Source organism: Telmatherina bonti (assembly GCF_933228915.1).
Source record: "Telmatherina bonti genome assembly, chromosome: 17".
NCBI lineage: Eukaryota > Metazoa > Chordata > Actinopteri > Atheriniformes > Telmatherinidae > Telmatherina > Telmatherina bonti.
Window position 1 is genome coordinate 33,489,500 of NC_136615.1, and position 23,506 is coordinate 33,513,005.

Here is a 23,506-nt window from a genome sequence, read left to right on the forward strand (position 1 = left end):
ACTGGCGACTGGAAGCAGATACTGGCGACTGGAAGCAGATACTGGCGACTGGAAGCAGATACTGGCGACTGGAACTGTGACGTGCAGCAGAGGAACTGGTCAAGATGAACACTGAACATGTTTAAGTCTGATGCATAAAAACATTTTATTTAACATTTCTCTTTGAAACTTGGATCACTGTTTCATCCTCTTGTATTTAATGTGTCTTCCGCCCAGTGGTCAGGCTACAGACAGAGTACAAGTTATTGGTGGTTTATTAATTAGATCTGAAAAACCTAAACTAAGAACAATCTATTTGTGGTGCGCAGAGTGAAGTTATGTAATAAACGAGGTGTGAAGATCATGAATACATTGTGTTCAGTCGCGATTGGCCTCCTGATGCACACAAATCCTTCTGTATGCTGCAAAGTTTCAGCTTGCAGAAGCACAAATCAGAGTCGGGACATTTTACAGATAATGAGGCACATTTCACAGAAATCATCATCTTATGGCAAGAAAAGCAACCAAACGTCTTTCCTTCAGCTGTGCAACGCTGTGAGGCCTTCAGTGTGAGCTGCTCGTGTCGGGAGGACAGCTAGGAAACGGCATGTGAGCACAGAAATCATGACAAATGGGACGTAAAAGATTTACAGAGCACTCATCGGCTCACGTCAACGTGCCAAAGTTACTCGGGTGTGTCACAGGAACTGAAAAGGCACATCACATTCCTCCAGACGAGCCATCAGAGAGCATCTTCACGGCCTCCTTTCTGTAAAAACAAGATGCTCTCCTTTCATCCAGCGGCTATTTAAGGCAACCCTGCTTCTCCAGTGTTTGGGAGAAGCTCCACCACAGATGGCACCGAATCATTAAAACCAGCTGCACATAATCCGGCTTGTTCCATGTTTCTGGTTTAAAACCCGAGACGAGAGATGGTTGTGTCGTTTCAGACTCATTCAGAGGATGTTTTGGTCTGTAAGATGAAGACAAAACATCCTTTGGTCCATGTGTGATGCATCTTGGCAGTTGTATGATCCAGTACATGTGGTGGCGGCTCATGTTCCAACTGTCCAGGACTCGCAGTCTCTCTCCTTCTACCCGTTCTCCTTCCACAGTACTAAGTGAATGCTATGGTCCGGCATGCTGGTGGCAAACACCAGACCCGAGTCATTGCCTCCGTCCAGGCCGTTGAGCCACGACGTCACGCCGGCCAGGAAGCTGGAGCCTCGTTTGGACTTTCTGTAGGCCGGCAGAGGCCAGCGGCCTGAGATGGCCTCTGTCCTCAGGTCCATCACATACAGGAAGTGGTTGTCAAAGAGGAGAGCGAACACCTCGCCGAAGCTGAGCAGGGACAGGTTGGCTGGGTCCGGCATTTTTATTACCCTGCAACAGAAAAAAAGACCAGATGACGCCGTTCTGGTTGTGGATACGCCTCAGTCTGGACCAGAAGAAGAAGAAATGTTTAGCCCACTGAGTTGTCTTTCATCACCACACCAACCATTACCTGTTACCCAACTGGGACCAGCAGGAAGGAGCTTATTTAACCCATAAAAACCACTAAGCAGAGAAATGGACTCTTTGATTATAATGACCTTTCGCCAATGTTTAATGGCGTCTGTAAGACATTAAGTCCATAAACCTCGTCCTTCCCGATGGCGGTACCAAACCTAGCTACGAAGCCGGTTGTCCGTTTTACTTCATTTCCAGGTGCGAATGTAGACATTTCACTTCATATGTTGTATTTACTTTGTGTGCATCGTATTTCAGACCAGATCATCATCCTCCATCTCGATCCAAGTCCAGGAATCCGGTTTAGACGTGCACACCACGAGACGCTTGGTGAACTAGAAGCCGAGAAGGTTTTTCAGCTCAATTGTTCTGATTTAATGAGAAAATTTTAGGATTAGAAAAGCAAACCTCCACCATGGGCCACAGTTTTCCCCGTATTGTATTTATTTCTTCCTTTTCCTATGATTCCAATTTTTTCATATTCTGGATAATAGCATTCGGAATGATTCCTTTACCTGGATCAATTGGGAATTGAATAAAAAAGAAAAAAAAAAAAAAAAAAAAAATCTAATATCAGGATTTATTTGCTTCACAATTTTAAAATAGATTTTTTTTTTCTAAAATCCAAATAAATAAAAGTCATCCATCTTTTTTTTTTTTTATTTTTTATTTTTTTTTATTGATCTTTTTACTTGTCTTTTTGGACATTATAGCAGCAGAATGATGGTCTGGATCCTGGGTTGTTTTTTCCTCATTGAAGTGAAGAAATACGACAAGGATAAAGAAGTTTTGTAAATTTTTTGTTCTTAATCTACAAAAATCAGCAATATTAAAGAATCATGAGAATTGCAATTCAAATCCAATCAGAACCCAAAAAATTTAGGACGAAAGCGTATCGTCAGAGCCCGAATTTTACAGGCTGCTGGAAGCTGGTCCTTTATTTTTTCTCTTCGTGCTCCGACCATTCTCGTTACGTGCACAAATGCTGCAAATGGCCTTGTCTCACAATGTTAAAGAAACCTTTAAATAAAAGATTCCTGGATCCAAACAGTGATCCGGATCACCACCAAAGTTAAATCAGTTCTTCCTTTTCACATTTCCAACAACTCCTGAACATTTCATGAAAATCTATCCATAACTTTCTGAGTTATCTTGGACACAAACATAAACGGCGGTAAAAACAGAAGCTCTTTGGCAGAGGTAACAGCAGCACATCGCTACTCGCTAATGCTAACTTTAGCTAAGGCTAACTTTGCCATCCAGAATGCTGGAAACCATGACTCCGGCTGCTTTCCTTCCAGATGATCATGCATGACTGTTGTACTGCCGTGGTACGCCGACTCTGCGTGGAAGACGACACATTTCACCTGTTTGACACTGTTTAGCCTGAAATATCCCCAAACTTTGGAAATAGGTTGCACCGCCGTCAGTTTCTTCTTCGTTGTTTAAACAGACGCTGCAGGACAACACTGCCCCCAACGCTTCCTGTGGTGCTTTGCGTCGTTTGCTTGGTGTTTAGAGTTCTTATTCTGTCTGAAAAGCCGTGGTTGGTAAACGGCGTTAAGTTGCCTGGAGCAGCGTTTTATCAGCAAAGCGTTACGGACGTTTATAACGCGTTGAAATTTCGTGTCGATGAATTTTCATTGTCGACTGTGTCGACAAATCGTTGCAGCCTTAATTAATATGATTTACAAATGATTTTCCTTTTGCTTCCCACCTGCTGCCCTGCACGTGAAACATCATCCGGGCTTCATTCCAGCCACAGAGGACCATTTCTTTGTTCCTTTCAGACTCACATAGAAATTTCTGATCTCGTGTTGATCTTTGGCTCCTGATTGGACGTTACCGTCAGTTTAAGCTCTCTGATTGGTGGAAAGTCTGACAGGAAGTGTTTTCATCATCACATCCAGGTGAACATAGAGGTCTCTTAGCAACATGGTGACTGTAAACCTCCTGGATGGGACAGAAATGCTGGAAAACTTCTGTAAAATCACCTAAATGGTAAAATATTCATCACAATTTACCCAACAGAGTTCCACACTGCTGATGGTAGAAGAGATCGCGCTGCAGCATTGTGTGTGTTACGGTTATTATTATAGTTATTGTCATTAACATCCATAATCATCCCTGAAAACAGATAAACGAGGCGTCACTTTGCAGGCAACGCCGCCACTTATTTCTCACCTGAGAATCTCAAAACTGGCGAAGTCCCACTGATAGACGCCGAGGTCGGAGCTGCAGACGATGTAGCGTCCGTCGAACTGCAGGCGCGGCTGGAGGCTGATGCTGCGGTCCTCCGACACCGACAGCGTCTTCAGACACTTGCAGTTGATTTCTCTGCCTAAAGGCCAAACCTGCAGAGCAGACAGAGTCCATCAGCAGCACACACACCTCCATCTGCAGCAGCACACACACCTCCATCTGCAGCAGCACACACACCTCCATCTGCAGCAGCACACACACCTCCATCTGCAGCACACACACCTCCATCTGCAGCACACACACCTCCATCTGCAGCAGCACACACACCTCCATCAGCAGCACACACACCTCCATCAGCAGCACACACACCTCCATCAGCAGCACACACACCTCCATCAGCAGCAGCACACACACCTCCATCTGCAGCACACACACCTCCATCTGCAGCACACACACCTCCATCTACAGCAGCACACACACCTCCATCTGCAGCACACACACCTCCATCTGCAGCAGCACACACACCTCCATCTGCAGCACACACACCTCCATCTGCAGCAGCACACACCTCCATCAGCAGCACACACACCTCCATCTGCAGCACACACACCTCCATCTACAGCAGCACACACACCTCCATCTGCAGCACACACACCTCCATCTACAGCAGCACACACACCTCCATCTGCAGCACACACACCTCCATCTGCAGCACACACACCTCCATCTGCAGCACACACACCTCCATCTGCAGCACACACACCTCCATCTGCAGCACACACACCTCCATCTGCAGCAGCACACACACCTCCATCTGCAGCAGCACACACACCTCCATCTGCAGCACACACACCTCCATCTGCAGCACACACACCTCCATCTGCAGCACACACACCTACAGCGGCAGCGTTACCTTTATTTCATACTTGTCGGCACTCAGGAGGATATGATCACCAGGACGGTGGACCACAGACTCTACTTGACTCTTCTGCAGGATGACCTGGTGAGAGATCAGAGCAGCAGGTTCAGCATCAGCCAATCACAGCGAGGATTGGTGTGGGCCGGACCGGAGAGCAGGGCTGACCTTGGTGACCCACTCGGTGTGTCCCGTCAAGGTGTTGAGACACGCTCCGGCAGACAGAGACCAGATCTTCACAGAGAAGTCTGCAGAACCGCTGACCAGGACATCCAGTTCATCGTTGTAGTCCAAACTGAAGACTGAGGGAACACACACACACACACACACACACACACACACACACACACACACACACACACACACACACACACACACACACACACACAGGTTCATCTCTGTGTTCCTGATCTGGCTGCAAACACAGAGACAACACTGTCGCCGCGGGATCATCTGCTGGGAATGACTGGAACAACTGGGAGAACTGGTGAGGGTATGTGTGTATGTGTGTTTAATATCTGAGATAAAAACATGAAGCAAATGTCTAGAAGATCATAACGTGTGATTTATGTCCTTTTAATTTTTCTATCAACATCTGCAAGTGATTAATCAGAACGATTGTTATAAACTAACCTGACAACATTTATTTACAGGCTTCACAGCAAGGCAGGAGATAAATAAATAAACACATGCAGCGTTTTTATTTATCTGGATTTTTTTCACTTCATTTCAGCAACTTCAGACGTTTTCTCTCTTTTTACCAGAAAATTTCTGGTTTTAATGAAAATAAAATCAGAAAATCCTGAAGCGGAAGAATCTTTTAGCGTCCGCTGAAAACATGGCTTTGTTTTTACCGTCTGAATCATCCAGAAGTTTCTGTTTTCACCAGGAAACCTTTTATCTTCTTTTATTCTTTTAAATCTCAGGAAATGATTTGAAATAAATAAGTTTGTCATAAAACCTGAAAACAGCAAAAAAGCAGAGATTTAAGAAGAAAATTATTTTATATCAAGTAGATAAAAATGAGCTGCTGACAGTAAAACGTGACACAAACATTTCTACTGCAGTCGCTTGTTTTCACAGCGTGTGGTCGATTTACAGACCGAGAGAAAAAGCAACAGCTGCTCTGGTTAGGACAACACACACATCATCATCATCATCATCCGCCTCATCCTCATCATCCGCCTCCTCATCATCATCCGCCTCATCCTCATCATCCTCCTCATCATCCGCCTCATCCTCATCATCCTCATCATCCGCCTCATCCTCATCATCATCCTCCTCCTCCTCCTCATCCTCCTTCTCCTCATCCTCCTCATCATCATCCGCCTCATCCTCATCATCCTCATTCTCCTTCTCCTCATCCTCCTCCTCATCATCCGCCTCATCCTCATCATCCTCCTCATCCTCATCATCCTCCTCATCCTCATCATCCTCCTCATCATCCGCCTCATCCTCATCATCCTCCTCATCCTCATCATCCTCCTCATCCTCATCATCCTCCTCATCCTCATCATCATCCGCCTCATCCTCATCCTCCTCATCCTCATCATCCGCCTCATCCTCATCATCCGCCTCATCCTCATCATCATCCGCCTCATCCTCCTCATCATCATCATCCGCCTCATCCTCATCATCCGCCTCATCCTCATCATCATCTGCCTCATCCTCATCATCCTCCTCATCCTCATCATCATCCGCCTCATCCTCCTCATCCGCCTCATCCTCATCATCATCCGCCTCATCCTCCTCATCCTCATCATCATCCGCCTCATCCTCATCCTCCTCATCATCATCATCCGCCTCATCCTCATCATCCGCCTCATCCTCATCATCCGCCTCATCCTCATCATCATCCGCCTCATCCTCATCCGCCTCATCCTCATCATCCGCCTCATCCTCATCATCCGCCTCATCCTCATCATCATCCGCCTCATCCTCATCATCATCCGCCTCATCCTCATCCTCCTCATCATCATCCTCATCATCCGCCTCATCCTCCTCATCATCATCATCCGCCTCATCCTCCTCATCATCCTCCTCATCATCCGCCTCATCCTCCTCATCATCCGCCTCATCCTCCTCACCATCCGCCTCATCCTCCTCATCATCCGCCTCATCCTCCTCATCATCCGCCTCATCCTCCTCATCATCCGCCTCATCCTCCTCATCATCCGCCTCATCCTCATCATCATCCGCCTCATCCTCATCATCCTCCTCATCCTCATCATCATCCGCCTCATCCTCATCATCATCCTCCTCATCCTCATCATCATCCGCCTCATCATCATCATCCGCCTCATCCTCATCATCCGCCTCATCCTCATCATCCGCCTCATCCTCATCATCCGCCTCATCCTCATCCGCCTCATCCTCATCATCCGCCTCATCCTCATCATCCGCCTCATCCTCATCATCCGCCTCATCCTCATCATCCGCCTCATCCTCATCATCATCCGCCTCATCCTCATCATCATCCGCCTCATCCTCATCATCATCCGCCTCATCCTCATCCTCCTCATCATCCTCATCCTCATCATCCGCCTCATCCTCCTCATCATCCGCCTCATCCTCCTCATCATCCGCCTCATCCTCATCCTCCTCATCATCATCATCCTCATCCTCCTCATCATCATCATCCTCATCATCCGCCTCATCCTCCTCATCATCCGCCTCATCCGCCTCATCCTCCTCATCATCCGCCTCATCCTCCTCATCATCCGCCTCATCCTCATCCTCCTCATCATCATCATCCGCCTCATCCTCATCATCCGCCTCATCCTCATCCTCCTCATCCTCATCATCCGCCTCATCATCATCATCCGCCTCATCCTCATCATCCGCCTCATCATCCTCCTCATCCTCATCATCATCCGCCTCATCCTCATCATCCGCCTCATCCTCATCATCCTCCTCATCCTCATCATCATCCGCCTCATCCTCATCATCCGCCTCATCCTCATCATCCTCCTCATCATCATCCTCCGCCTCATCCTCATCATCCTCATCCTCCGCCTCATCCTCATCATCATCCTCATCATTATCATCCTAATCCTCCTCCTCATCCTCCTCCTCCTTCTCATCATCCTCATCCTCATCATCATCCTCCTCCTTCTCATCATCCTCATCCTCCTCCTCCTCATCATCCTCCTCTTCATCATCATCCTCCTCCTTCTCATCATCATCATCCTCCTCCTCATCATCCTCCTCCTTCTCATCATCCTCATCATCATCCTCCTCCTCATCATCATTATCATCCTAATCCTCCTCCTCATCCTCCTCCTCCTTCTCATCATCCTCATCCTCATCATCATCCTCCTCCTCATCATCCTCCTCTTCATCATCATCCTCCTCCTCCTTCTCATCATCCTCATCATCATCATCCTCCTCCTTCTCATCATCCTCATCCTCATCATCATCCTCATCATCATCCTCCTCCTCCTCATCATCCTCCTCATCATCGGCCTCATCCTCATCATCCTCATCATCTTCATCCTCCTCCTCATTATCATCCTCATCATCCTCACCATCATTCTCCTCCTCATCATCCTCATCCTCCTCACATCCTCATCCTCCTCATCATCATTCTCCTCATCATCATCCTCCTCCTCCTCATCATCCTCCTCCTCCTCATCATCCTCCTCATCCTCCTCCTCCTCCTCCTCCTCCTCATCTTCATCCTCATCATCTTTCATTAAAGGATTATTGTTGTTCTGTCACAATCTAACAGTTAAATTCCCAAAATCTCAACCAGGTCGTGATGCAGAAAGAGGGAGTTAAAACTCCAGAGAAAAAATAAATAAATAAAATAAAAACTAAACAAAGTAAAATAAACTATATTAAATAGAATAATTAAAAAATAAAATGAAGTCAAATAAACTTTAGATTATATGTGTGTGTGTGTGTGTGTGTGTGTGTGTGTGTGTGTGTGTGTGTGTGGGGGGGGGGGGGGGGGGGGGGGGGCATTCTCTGGGACGTGGACTGACCTGCTCCCGTGTGACCCCGGAACTGCTGGATTTTAGCCCCCGTGCTCCACTCCCAGCATGCAATGGTGTTATCGAAGGACCCGGTCACCAGCTTCTGTTCATCAAACTTGACTGTGGCGCAGGTGTGTGTCTGAATCCCATAAATACACTGTCCAGTGCGCACATCCCATAATTTGGCCGAAAGGTCGTCAGATCCTGAAAAACATCACATGAGGTGCAGATTTCTGACTTTGTGGAGTGTTTTCTTCCTCCTGCAGCTGGACTTTTGACCATTCCGGCCAGTTCCCACCGTTTCCAGCTTCACTGGCAGTACAGGAAGATTTAACACATGTAAACCAGAACCCATCATGGTTCTGGTGCCATAAAGCTCAGAGGACTGCTGCCTTCTAGAGACTTCTACCACGGCGTACCTGTGCAGAGGAGGCCGTCCTTGTAATAGAGGGCGTATACACGAGCGCTGTGGCCAATCAGTGATGACGTCTCAAAGGCCTCCTGATCCTTCAGCTGCATCATGCGCAGTTTAGCTTTTAGGTAGACCCCCTTCCAGTGGGATGCATCCTGAATGGACTCGTCGATCCTCCAACCCAGCTCCCGACACACTCCCTGCCACACCTCCGGACACGAGTTTATCATCTGGAAGAAGAAGAAGTTTATCATCTGGAAGAAGAAGAAGTTTATCATCTGGAAGAAGAAGAAGTTTATCATCTGGAAGAAGAATAATTTTATCATCTGGAAGAAGAAGAAGTTTATCATCTGGAAGAAGAAGAAGTTTATCATCTGGAAGAAGAAGAAGTTTATCATCTGGAAGAAGAAGAGTTTATCATCTGGAAGAAGTTTATCATCTGGAAGAAGAAGAAGTTTATCATCTGGAGGAAGAAGAGTTTATCATCTGGAAGAAGAAGAGTTTATCATCGGGAAGAAGAAGAAGTTTATCATCTGGAAGAAGAAGAAGTTTATCATCTGGAAGAAGAAGAGTTTATCATCTGGAAGAAGTTTATCATCTGGAGGAAGAAGAGTTTATCATCTGGAAGAAGAAGAAGTTTATCATCTGGAAGAAGAAGAAGTTTATCATCTGGAAGAAGAAGAGTTTATCATCTGGAAGAAGTTTATCATCTGGAGGAAGAAGAAGTTTATCATCTGGAAGAAGAAGAAGTTTATCATCTGGAAGAAGAAGAAGTTTATCATCTGGAAGAAGAAGTTTATCATCTGGAAGAAGAAGTTTATCATCTGGAAGAAGAAGAAGTTTATCATCTGGAAGAAGAAGTTTATCATCTGGAAGAAGAAGTTTATCATCTGGAAGAAGAAGAAGTTTATCATCTGGAAGAAGAAGAGTTTATCATCTGGAAGAAGAAGAAGTTTATCATCTGGAAGAAGAAGAAGTTTATCATCTGGAAGAAGAAGAAGTTTATCATCTGGAAGAAGAAGTTTATCATCTGGAAGAAGAAGAGTTTATCATCTGGAAGAAGAAGAGTTTATCATCTGGAAGAAGAAGAGTTTATCATCTGGAAGAAGAAGAGTTTATCATCTGGAAGAAGAAGAAGTTTATCATCTGGAAGAAGAAGAGTTTATCATCTGGAAGAAGAAGAAGTTTATCATCTGGAAGAAGAAGAAGTTTATCATCTGGAAGAAGAAGAAGTTTATCATCTGGAAGAAGAAGTAGTTTATCATCTGGAGGAAGAAGAGTTTATCATCTGGAAGAAGAAGAGTTTATCATCTGGAGGAAGAAGAAGTTTATCATCTGGAAGAAGAAGTTTATCATCTGGAAGAAGAAGAGTTTATCATCTGGAAGAAGAAGAAGTTTATCATCTGGAAGAAGAAGAAGTTTATCATCTGGAAGAAGAAGAGTTTATCATCTGGAAGAAGAAGAGTTTATCATCTGGAGGAAGAAGAAGTTTATCATCTGGAAGAAGAAGAGTTTATCATCTGGAAGAAGAAGAGTTTATCATCTGGAGGAAGAAGAAGTTTATCATCTGGAAGAAGAAGAGTTTATCATCTGGAAGAAGAAGAAGTTTATCATCTGGAAGAAGAAGAAGTTTATCATCTGGAAGAAGAAGAGTTTATCATCTGGAAGAAGAAGAAGTTTATCATCTGGAAGAAGAAGAAGTTTATCATCTGGAAGAAGAAGAAGTTTATCATCTGGAAGAAGAAGAAGTTTATCATCTGGAAGAAGAAGAAGTTTATCATCTGGAAGAAGAAGAAGTTTATCATCTGGAAGAAGAAGAAGTTTATCATCTGGAAGAAGAAGAAGTTTATCATCTGGAAGAAGAAGAAGTTTATCATCTGGAAGAAGAAGAAGTTTATCATCTGGAAGAAGAAGAGTTTATCATCTGGAAGAAGAAGAAGTTTATCATCTGGAAGAAGAAGAAGTTTATCATCTGGAAGAAGAAGAAGTTTATCATCTGGAAGAAGAAGAAGTTTATCATCTGGAAGAAGAAGAGTTTATCATCTGGAAGAAGAAGAGTTTATCATCTGGAAGAAGAAGAGTTTATCATCTGGAAGAAGAAGAAGTTTATCATCTGGAAGAAGAAGAAGTTTATCATCTGGAAGAAGAAGAGTTTATCATCTGGAAGAAGAAGAAGTTTATCATCTGGAAGAAGAAGAAGTTTATCATCTGGAAGAAGAAGAAGTTTATCATCTGGAAGAAGAAGAGTTTATCATCTGGAAGAAGAAGAAGTTTATCATCTGGAGGAAGAAGAAGTTTATCATCTGGAAGAAGAAGAAGTTTATCATCTGGAGGAAGAAGAAGTTTATCATCTGGAAGAAGTTTATCATCTGGAGGAAGAAGAGTTTATCATCTGGAAGAAGAAGAGTTTATCATCTGGAAGAAGAAGAGTTTATCATCTGGAAGAAGAAGAGTTTATCATCTGGAAGAAGAAGAGTTTATCATCTGGAAGAAGAAGAGTTTATCATCTGGAAGAAGAAGAGTTTATCATCTGGAAGAAGAAGTTTATCATCTGGAAGAAGAAGAAGTTTATCATCTGGAAGAAGAAGAGTTTATCATCTGGAAGAAGAAGAGTTTATCATCTGGAAGAAGAAGAAGTTTATCATCTGGAAGAAGAAGAGTTTATCATCTGGAAGAAGAAGAGTTTATCATCTGGAAGAAGAAGAGTTTATCATCTGGAAGAAGAAGAAGTTTATCATCTGGAAGAAGAAGAGTTTATCATCTGGAAGAAGAAGAAGTTTATCATCTGGAAGAAGAAGAAGTTTATCATCTGGAAGAAGAAGAAGTTTATCATCTGGAAGAAGAAGAGTTTATCATCTGGAAGAAGAAGAAGTTTATCATCTGGAGGAAGAAGAAGTTTATCATCTGGAAGAAGAAGAAGTTTATCATCTGGAGGAAGAAGAAGTTTATCATCTGGAGGAAGAAGAAGTTTATCATCTGGAAGAAGTTTATCATCTGGAGGAAGAAGAGTTTATCATCTGGAAGAAGAAGAGTTTATCATCTGGAAGAAGAAGAGTTTATCATCTGGAAGAAGAAGAGTTTATCATCTGGAAGAAGAAGAGTTTATCATCTGGAAGAAGAAGAGTTTATCATCTGGAAGAAGAAGTTTATCATCTGGAAGAAGAAGAAGTTTATCATCTGGAAGAAGAAGAGTTTATCATCTGGAAGAAGAAGAGTTTATCATCTGGAAGAAGAAGAAGTTTATCATCTGGAAGAAGAAGAGTTTATCATCTGGAAGAAGAAGAGTTTATCATCTGGAAGAAGAAGAGTTTATCATCTGTCATCACGTCAGAGTCGTTACTAAGATTCAACAGTTTGACGGAGTGACGTTCGGGGGGGGTTTACCTTATTCCACTGCTTGCACACCAGGCAGCAGGTGAGCAGGGTCTGAGGATCCAGCCAGCGCAGCAGGTAGAAGGCCAGCTCCAGAGGAAGGAGGCGCAGAAAGTCCCGTTTCAGCAGCGTCTCCAGACCATTGGACAGATGACGCAGCTGAGCAGCACCGCTTAAAGATATGAGGTGGTCCAGGGACTGGTTCCGCTGCTGGTCATTTAGAGAAAGGAAGGTGGTGGAGACTGACTCCAGCCATCTCTCATAGGCCGTCTTGTCCATGGGCTCATGAGAGCGACCTGCAACACCTGCAAGCGGAGCGGAAAGGGAAACACAGATACAGGTGTGTGAATGCTAGGACTATATTCTGTCTGTTTATGGATGACAGACTGAGGAGAAACATCTGCTTGAAGGACTTTAAAGCAGGTCTGATTCAACACTTTTCTGCTGCACCTGAGTCACATATGAGCAGGTGTTGAACAAACCTTAAGTGAGCAAATAAGAGATGAATCTAGGAAGCCTAGATGATCAATAGCTCCACTGCTGTTGTCTTTATACCTTCTGAAGGTAGTGTGTTTAACTTCTTACTGCCTGCAGGACGCAGCATGAGATCCTTCAGTACAGAAGATGTTTGCAGGAAGCAGCGATGCTAACACGTAGCATAGCAACATGACTGAGAATATCAACTAAAAGCCGAATAAAGACAGGTCAAACGGCGAACACTGGATGGAGGATGGAAGAAAGACACGAGGACATCACTGCCCACTTCAGATCATTTCTCCTCTCAAGCACAGCGTCATATGAAAACAGAGACTCTGCAGGTTACAAAGACGTCCGTCTGGTCACTGTGGGACAGAAACGAGACGTCCGTCTGGTCACTGTGGGACAGAAACGTCCGTCTGGTCACTGTGGGACAGAAACGTCCGTCTGGTCACTGTGGGACAGAAACGAGACGTCCGTCTGGTCACTGTGGGACAGAAACGAGACGTCCGTCTGGTCACTGTGGGACAGAAACGAGACGTCCGTCTGGTCACTGTGGGACAGAAACGAGACGTCCGTCTGGTCACTGTGGGACAGAAACGTCTTTCTGGTCACTGTGGGACAGAAACGTCCGTCTGGTCACTGTGGGACAGAAACGAGACGTCCGTCTGGTCACTGTGGGACAGAAACGAGACGTCCGTCTGGTCACTGTGGGACAGAAACGAGACGTCCGTCTGGTCACTGTGGGACAGAAACGAGACGTCCGTCTGGTCACTGTGGGACAGAAACGAGACGTCCGTCTGGTCACTGTGGGACAGAAACGTCTTTCTGGTCACTGTGGGACAGAAACGAGACGTCCGTCTGGTCACTGTGGGACAGAAACGTCTTTCTGGTCACTGTGGGACAGAAACGTCCGTCTGGTCACTGTGGGACAGAAACGTCCGTCTGGTCACTGTGGGACAGAAACGTCCGTCTGGTCACTGTGGGACAGAGACGTCCGTCTGGTCACTGTGGGACAGAAACGAGACGTCCGTTAGCAACCTGATCATAAATCATGTCCTACTGTAGTTTGTGTTTGTAGTGAAAAGTTCCAGCTCTGCTAATGTGTCTCCTATGACTCTGAAATGAATCATGAAGGTCCTGCTAGTTTCCATGGAGATGTGGGTTGTGCTAGTTTCCATGGAGATGAGGGTCCTGCTAGACTGAAGGGGGTTTTATAGTAACGTATTCTCTCTTCCTATCGTAAACTATCTTGGGTTTCACGTCTTTCTGACATTCACGTTGCTTCTCTGGGAAATGTGAGGTCCATCCAGGATTCTCCTGACCACCCGTTGATAGAGGCGTCCATCATCATCATCATCATCAGCAGCAGCAGCAGCAGCAGCAGACTTCCTGATATATTTATCTGGTAAAATCTCTATTAAACATCTAGAAAACTATAAAACTCAACTTTCTACCGTCTTCTATAGAACCGTTCCTCCACATGACTTTACTCATTCCTAGATGAGGAATCAGCCATCTTCTGGTTTTCATTTAGGAATAAATAACATTTGCAGATTTCTACTGAGTTCCAGGTGAATTCTTACCAACACAGTGACACATATTTAGATTCTGTAGGAATCTCATGTGTTTCAGCTTTCTGTAGACACCAGGATTATACTTACAGTCCTGGAAGTTTGGAAGATATACTTCAATTATTTGGGTTATTTTATTTCATACTGGAGGCAGAAAAATAACTTTATATGTAAATATAAGTGTATATAGTATGAATACAGTGACGATATGCTTTTTTCCCGATTCGATTCGGATTTTTTTGGTGCCGATTTCTATTTAAACTGCGATTCTCAAATGTTGCTGATTTTTGTCAACTAAAAACAAAATAAGACGTACAAAACTGTTTGTTCGTCATTTTTCCTGATTTCAATTAGAAGAGAACAACCCAGTAGCCGGACCATCATTCTGCTGCTTTAACGCCCAAGAAGACGAGTAAAAAGATCAATAAAAATGACAAAAATTTGGGAGATCGATTCCAGGCTTCTCCTGAATATGTGCCGAAGTGTCCTTGGGCAAGACGCTAAGCCCCAAGTTACCCCCCAGATGCGCCTATCGGCATATGAGGACGTATGTAAGTTGCTTTGGATAAAAGTGTCTGATAAATGACTGTAGAAAAGAATAAAAATTACAGTGGATTATTTTTATTTATTTGAAATAAAATAGATTTTTTTAAACAAAAAAAAAAATCTATTTTAAAATTGTGAAGCAAAAAATCCTGATATTCTATTTTTTTTTTTTTTTATGCGATTTTCCACCCTTAATAAAAACAGAACTTTCTATCCAGTCCATGAGCTACACCTCCATATACAGCAGGGATGTTCAGTGCTACAGGTTTTCAATGTGTCCTTGCTCCAACACACCTGACTCATTAATGAGTCACTGTTCAAAGGCTGTTGGATCCGTTTCATTTGAAATGGGGCTTGATGTAAACTTCAGGCCGATTTCCAAATTGCCTTTTTTCATCTAAAACCTTGGAAATTGTTTATAATCAGATAATAATTCACCTACAGGAGCTTGGTGTTCTTGAGACTTTCCAGTCAGGTTTTAAAGCACAGGACTGAATCAGCACTTCTCTGAGTTTTTAATGATATTCTTTTATCATGCGACTGTGTGATCCTTATTTTACTGGACTTAACTGCTGCGTTTGATACGGTCCATCATGATATTTTAATCTCACATTTGGAAAAGGGAAGCTCAGAGGGGACCGGGCCTTTGTGGTGGCAGCACCTAAACTGTGGAATGAGCTTCCTTTACACCAAAAGGTGTCAAACTCCAGTCCTCAAGGGCCAGAGTCCTGCAGGTTTTTATTGTCTTCATGCTCCAACACACCTGACCGAAATTCCTAAATAGGTTGACAAGATGCGGCTTGGTCCATTTGATTTATGTTGGTAGAAGGAAACTATAAAAACCTGCCAGATCCCGGCCCTCGAGGACCGGAGTTTGACACCCCTGCTTTCCACGTTAGACAGGCCTCCACTATATCTGCTTTTAAATCTGAAGACCCATTTCTTTCACCTGGTTTTTTAATAAGTTGACTTTTTAGATCGGATTTTATTTTGATTGTTTTAATTTGATTACTTTTTTTTTTTTAATTGTTTTTATACGTCTGTATTTTTATTTTTAAGTTGTCCAAATGTATGTTTTTAAAGTGCCTTATAAATAATATGGGTGGGAAAATCGAATCGAAAAATTGGAAATCGGGATTTTATTTGCTTCATAATTTCATAATCGATTTTTTTTAAATTAAAAAAATCTATTCTTTTCCCCAAACAAATAAATATAATCCATAATTAAATTTTTGTCTTTTTTTTTTGTTTGTTTTTATTAATCTTTTAACTTGTCTTCTTGGGCGTTATAGCAGCAGAATGATGGTCTGACTACTGTGTCATTTTTTCCTAATTCAAATCAAGAAAAATAACCAGCAAAACAAAAAAAAAAGTTTTGTACATTTATTTTGTTTTTAAACTACAAAAATAAGCAATATCGAAGAATTGTGAGAATCGCAATTTAAATCAAATCGGCACCCAAAAAAATCGTAATCGAATCGGGACAAAAGTGTATCATCAGAGCCCTAATCAATAAAGTTGTATTGTATTGTATTAGATGTGTGAATCAGCCATCCATCATGTCGTAGAGACAAATAAAAAGGTGTGTTTACCTGCTATAAGACAGCTGAGGCTACCTCTGCAGGTCCTGACAGACAAAATAAGCCTGAATATCTGAGGGTGTTAATAAAAAACCCTGGTCATCCAGAAAAAGATGCATCATGTTGCATCTTACAGACTGTCCCCTGGTAGGATCTAACACCAGGTATGTCTACATGGATCAGAACCCTGATGGGAAACATGTTGGTACTCACAAAAACCAAAGGATTTAATGCAGGTTTACAGATGCTACAGTCATAGCAGGTTAGCTGCATTCATTATATATTAGAAGCACACTAATATACGATAAAGAGACGGTAAAAACCAGAAGAAGATGTTTACCAACCGGTGAGTTGCAGGGATGTTTTCCACCTGGTTGAGTTAGTTCACATAGCGGAGTTAGCTACAGGAAGCTAACCTGTCCTGAACTCATTAGTTGAGATTGTCCATGTAGCTTCGTAGCTTTTACTTCTCCTTATTTTAAATTACATGCTTCTGATGGAGGAGTCTCGTTTACATGTTTAAATGCAGAATATGTGTAGAAAAGAGGAGAAGGATAGCAGCTTCTGCCAGCATGAAGACCAGACGATAATGGAAACGTCTCTGAAGATGTGCGTTGTAAACCCTCCGTAAGTTCTTACAGGAGTCATCATAAATTAACTCACCCCCCTATAAACAAACAAAAATAAAATACAATGACAAAATCTCTTATGTCATCGCTTAGTATATGTAAATATTAAATTCTCATATTCTTCATATTTACAGGCCATGTTTTAAGCCTCCATGTTTCTCTCTTATTGCTGACCTCCCTGTCTGTAAGACAATCCTACGGGATGAAATGAACTAGTAGCGCCATGACTTCCGGTGTCGCTCTAAATGTGGAACGGCGGAAACATGTGTAAAAGAAATGGCCCGGGCTGGCTTTGGTCCCGGTGTTTTTCATGTCTCGTGCAGAAGCTCGTGCATACCTGCGTCCCAATGAAAGATCTGCCCATTTGTACACCAAACCTCACGAGCTGCCTCTGAATCTTTCTTTTTAACTTCGTTAAATAACGACAAATAGCTCCTTAATGCCGGAGTAAGCTCGACGTGTAGTGTAGACATAAAAACTCTAGATGGCAAGCACACACAGATTTTCACCTTTACATAGTTTTTCAATATTATAATGCTAAAAACGCCTCTTATTAAATTCCTCCAGATTTAGAGGTACATCTTTGGGTTTTTATTTGTTCTGTCTAATTATCGAGTTTATGAGACTAAAATTTAATAATAGATTATACTGTTGGTGATTCTCAAGACATAGATTATTGTTTAATTGAGTTTCGTCGAGTGTGTTTGAGAATAAATTAAAACTATCGCCTTTGTATTTAATTTTATTGACTTTTTTCTCTACTTTTAGTAAGCGTTTGGCTTGAGAGCTAAAGAAAATTATCATTTGATACAAATCATAAAATAGCTTGGTTAATCCGTTAAATCTGTTTTTTCCACCCCACTGAAACATAATTCTGTAAATGTGTGCATTTGTTTAGAGTTTTCAAATGTTCCATAAAGTTTTTTGTTTAACAAAAACAAATAAAGTTTGTAATGCTTTTTACTTGTAATGGACAGAAATGAAGGACCTGAAAATCTCAGATCTGCTTTGAACTGATTCAGTCAACTCTGTGAATGTTTATCCAGTTAGACAATAAAATGTTATCATCAGTGGAGCTCAGATTAATATAGATTTCTATTCTAAATAGTGAACTTTAAAAAAAAAAGTTCCACAGTTTTTATATGTAGGCCTTTTCTTTTACGATTTGTTTCTGATCCCCAAGTAGTACATGTATAGATCTTATCTTATCTTATCTCCACTGATAGCCAAAGACGAAGCGTGAGCATGTGCGTGGTTGTTTGTCTCCTGCGTTGGACCTGCTATGGATGGTGACCTGTCCAGGTGGACCTTGCTTTCGGCTGGTAGGGTCTGGGATTGGTTCCAGCTTCCTGTTGTTCTGCTTTGGAAAAAGTGAGTAAAAGAAAATGACTGGACGGAATACACAGTCGCCTACGTAAGAATGAATAGTCGTTAAAACCTAAAAAATAATTAATTTTTGCTTGATTTGCACAGCGCTGCTTCACAACACTGTCATGTCAGGACACTTCACAGCAGGGGTGCCCAAGTCCAGTCCTGGAGATCTACCATCCTGCAACCTTTAGATGCAACCCCTGTCCCGCTGAGTTAAATGGCTGAATTCCTCTTCTGCATGTCATTCAGCTCCTCAGAGACCTGCTAACGAGACACTTATCTGATTCAGGTGTGTTGGAGAAGGGTTGCACCTAAAAACAACAGGATGGTAGATCTCCAGGACCGGACTTGGGCACCCCTGCTTTACAGACACGACAATACGAGCCAATTCATAATGAACAGCCTCGTTAAGGAAAACCAACAGATTGCATGAAATCCAGTCCTCCATCCTGAGCTGCACGAGGCGACAAAGGCAAAAACTCCTTTCTTCCTCACATGGGTCATGTTGAATATTTTAATGATCATCTGCATAGATCAGATTTTGTGGAGTGAAAATCATATTATTACTACATTCTGCGGATGCGTGTCAGCCAGGACATGATCCCAGGCGACAGCCCCACAGCATCCAGAGCCTTAAGAAACTCCGGGCGGATCTCATCCATCACCGGGGCCTTGCCGCCAAGGAGCTTTTTAACCACCTCAGTGACCTCATCCCCAGAGATAGGAGAGTCCACCCCTGAGTCCCCCAGCGCTTCCTCACTGGAAGACATGTTGGTAGGATTGAGGAGGTCTACAAAGTATACCACCCACAACGTCCCGAGTCAAGGTCAGCTGCCCCCATCCCCACTGTACACTGTGTTGACGGAGCCCTGCTTCCCCCTCCTGCTGAAGGACCAGAATCTCCATGAAGCTGTTCCCCACGGCCTCGGCGAACTCTTCTCATGTCTTTTGTTTTAAACAGCGTATGTGAAACCGCCTGCAGACCCTGGTCAGCAGATCTCAGAGACCTGCGTTAAAAGGTCTCTAATATAGCCAGGCGATTGGTTATGTAGGGCTCTATATGTTAAAACCAGGATTTTGAATTGTACTCTATAAGTAATGGGGAGTCCTGTGATGGACTGGCGAGCTGTCCAGGGTGTACCCCGCCTTTTGCCCTAAGACTGCTGGGATAGGCTCCAGCTTCCCTGCGACCCTGAATTGGATTAAGCGGTTAGGAAAATGAGTGAATGAATGAAGTAATGGGGAGCCAGTCAAGCTGGATAAGAAGCAGAGTGACGGGGATGAATTTAGATGATCTAATAAGAAGCCTCGCAGCGGCATTCTGTACAACCTGAAGATGGCCCAATGATTTGTTGTTTAGGCAGGTAAAGGTAGAATTACAGCCGTCGCGCCGGGTGGAGATGAAGGAATGAACGATCATTTCCAACTCCGATGAAGAAACAATTGGTCTCAGCTTGGCAATGTTCCTCAAATGATAAAAACAGGAACAGACAAGCGACTTTATGACGGCGTCGAAGGAAAGTGCGTGTCCTGGTGCCAAGTGGACATATGGACACTCTTCTGCTCAGACATTCCCTCTATGGACTCCAAAAAGGGTCCGTACTCCGGGCTTCTGTTCAGTGCATTCGCACAATCACCAGTCACGACCCGCCGCCCACCCCCACCCAAAGGCAGAGGGAGGCTACCTTTTCAACACCCACTTTCACTGGGAGCAACTCCAGAATGGAAGAAGGTCCTGCCCGTCTCGAGGATACTGGTTCCAGATCCCAAGCCACGCGTCGCGGTGAGTCCAGCTACATCTAGCCGGAACCGCTCAGCCTCACACCCCAGCTCAGGCTCCTTCCCCACCAGAGAGGTGATGTTCCACTTCCCCAGCTATTGGGGGATTGGACCGCCAGGGTCCCCCGCATTCGGCCGCTACCCAGTTCACACTGCACCCAACTCCTACTGCCCCTCCCGGGGATGGTGAGACCACGGGCTGGGAGGTGGTGAGTAATTCATAGGACTGTTGTACTAAATTATAGGACAAAGTCTCTAATTTATAGAACTAGTTTACTAATCTCTAGAACTAGGTTACTATTTGTTAATTTCAAGATGTACATTACTAACTCCTAGAACCACGTTGCCAGGTCCTAGGACTATGTTTATGTCAGTAATTCCTTCCTCTATGTCACCAACAGGCCTGCGGTATTCATTCCAAGGACTATACTAATAAGTCTGTGTTAATACTTTTGAGAATGATTTCATTTATTCCAACGATTACTTTACTAATTCCTCAGACCAGGTCTATGTTTCTTATTTCTATGGCTTTGCACTAATAGGCCAACATCACTGATTCCTAGGACTGTGTTGGTGTCATTTCTACCAGTTTCAGTGTCAAACTCCAGTCCTTGAGGGCCGGTATCCGGCAGGTTTTGGTTGTTTCCCTCCACCAACGCAGTTGATTCCAATCAAATGCATCCAGCAGCTTCTTGTCAACCTGTTTTTAAGTTTTGGTCAGGTGTGTTGGAGCATGGAGACAACAAAGACCTTCAGGATACCGGCCCTGGAGGACGGGAGTTCGACACCTGTGTTCTAGATGAACTGGGCTGCTATCCTCTGGTTTTCACTGAGATGAACAGCTGCTTTTGTTTTTTAAGAGACAACGTGTACATTTTGTCTTGTGTCTCGTGCACATTTTCTACTCTGTTCCAGGTGAATTCACTTCGACATATCTAGATTCTGACACTTCTGCAGTCATGTCACGTCTCAGCTTTCTTTCGACCACCGTTTACAGATAAGATAAACCTTTATAGACAGTATTTTTCTCTACACTGACAGACATCATGGGCAGTGTGAGGTTCATTGTCCTGCCAATGGACACGTCAACCTGTAGGATTGATCCAGCGACCTTCTGACTGGCAAACGACTGCTTTCGTCCTGAGCTCCAGCCGCCTCGTGTACCACGCAGGGAGGTGAAAATCTGACCGCTAAGCTCCACAGTATAAAGAAGGTACTAAAGCTGCAGAAGACACTAATGAGCCAGAGACTAAACCCCGTCCTGGACTCGCTGGAACGAACATGTCCAGTGGGATTAGCAGCTTCTAGTGGACTTCAGCCTTCTAGGAACACGCATCACATCAGTTTTTTCTTTGTTTTTCTGGTGAAAGTAACATGTTTATACTTGAAACTGAACAGCTTAAGAGCATAAAAAACCTTCAAATCTTTCAAGTCTGCGAGACAAACTCAGGGTTTAAATAAAAGCATGTTAAATGTTTTAAAACTGTAAAATCTTTGGAGGTCAGGGATTAAACTGCATCTCATTTATCATCAGGATTTTAGTTTAATTCTATAAAATGTCGATGATGTAGTTGGATCTCAACGCTACGGTTTCTATCAGCAGGTGTAAGTCCACCTCAGGTTTTCCTCTGGTCTCTCTGGTGGCTGATTATCACACTCTATTAGAGCAGGGCCGGCTGTCTTTAGCCGAACATTGGTGGCCTACATCATGCCAGTGTTTAAACAGAGGGCAACAACAACACGACAGCTCAGGCTCACGTTATCCGGACGCAGCAACATGCCACAACGTCTTTAGTTCTTCACTTTTCCTTTTCCTTTTAATGTGCTTCTTCCTGCTCTCACATTGACCTGTGGCTTCATCATGGAGTCGGGAAAAATTCATTTAAATCTAAAGACGGTGCTGCTGACAATGATGATGTTCAAGTGGGGTGAGTAGAGATCCTTTTTCTGGGAAAGCAAAACAGTGATTAACACCCGCGAACACAACTTTAACTCACATATGTCACTCCAGATCGTTACTGGAAGCAGAATTTCTGGAAAAAAGTGGGAGTTTGTCAGAAAGTTCAGAGAAATGCAGAGTTTTCTCGTCTGAGTAAGAGAAGCAGGTTTAGTGGATGATTAGAGATGCTGCTCTGTGGCAGGTGCTTGTTGGGCTCTTCGGTGCCTAAACGGATGCAGGCGTGTCGGGGTGATCTGAGCACATGTAGTGATTCTGAAAGGATTTTACTGATCGAGGGTGTAAATGCAGATTATGTCTCATTAATGTCCTGAACTCCTTGTAGAACATGAAGTCGTTGTGTTATTGTAAAGCTCGATATGAAAAGTGGGGTCTGGTATTTGTGGATTTCAGCCCTTTCTGTCAGATTTGACACATGACTGGTTCAGAATGGGGCAGAGCTCCTCAGTCATGCATACTCAATCAGAGCAAACAGACGAGTAGAAAAGCTCATTCATAGCCATCTGTGCATGAATGGCGGTGCAGAACAAGGTCACATAATGTCCACAAACTTTAGAATCAGTCTCAAAGCGATGTTTCATCAAATTAGTTTAGTCTCGTCTCCAATGCCCAATGTGACACGCATGGTTTCTGAGAAGTCCCTGATGTCTGAGCGAGTGCATGAATCTGAACCCAAAGCCATTCATATGTAACATAAGACCCCTACGAGCATTACAATGCACTGTTTTTATAGTAGTTATTTATGTAAATAGTTTATTATAAATAGTTATTATTTTATATGATTGCAGGTTAAAACCTGCATGTAGCTGTAAACACTTGATTATTTCTTTTTTAGTTAATTACTTCTGATGGTTCTGAGATAAAGTGATTAATAAGAAGAATATGATGTTTAAATGATTTGAAATCATTGCTGATTTCTGGAAGGTTCCTCATTTCGGGCCGTTCTCCTGGTAGATCAGAGTTTTCTGCACTGCAGCATCGCAGCTTTTCTGGGCTGCTATAATAAGAACTATGGGGGAGTAAAATAATTGCAGACATGTGACCGGGAGACAAATGTGGAGCAGAATTCCTCACATTTTTTCTGCAGGTTAGCGACTCTGGAGTGGAAAAAGCTCAGTCCACCAGCGATGCATTCCAGACTTACTCGAGTTAAAACCCAAGACCTTGATGTTACTTCACCGTTTGTGAAATCATGCAGAAAAATCCATATTTAAAATGTTTGTTTA

At 43.4% G+C, this 23,506-nt stretch overlaps 2 protein-coding genes across 2 annotated transcripts in view; one reads left to right on the top strand and one right to left on the bottom strand.

Moving 5' to 3' along the window:
- Positions 1-254: 254 nt before the first annotated feature.
- fbxw2 (F-box and WD repeat domain containing 2) lies at positions 255-12,646 on the bottom strand (the record flags this gene model as incomplete). Its single annotated transcript, XM_079257233.1, has 7 exons — positions 255-1,362; positions 3,673-3,842; positions 4,604-4,690; positions 4,775-4,908; positions 8,593-8,787; positions 9,003-9,225; positions 12,380-12,646. The coding sequence occupies 7 exons, from the start codon at positions 12,644-12,646 to the stop codon at positions 1,074-1,076; spliced, it is 1,365 nt and encodes a 454-aa protein (XP_079113359.1). The 3' UTR covers positions 255-1,073.
- Positions 12,647-22,184: 9,538 nt separating this feature from the next.
- crb2a (crumbs cell polarity complex component 2a) overlaps positions 22,185-23,506 on the top strand; it is a gene marked incomplete at both ends in the record, with an annotated part of 47,222 nt that continues 45,900 nt past the window's right edge. The window contains one exon of the mRNA XM_079257273.1: positions 22,185-22,251. Coding sequence (XP_079113399.1) covers positions 22,185-22,251 — 67 coding nt within the window. The remainder of the gene's footprint in view (positions 22,252-23,506) is intronic.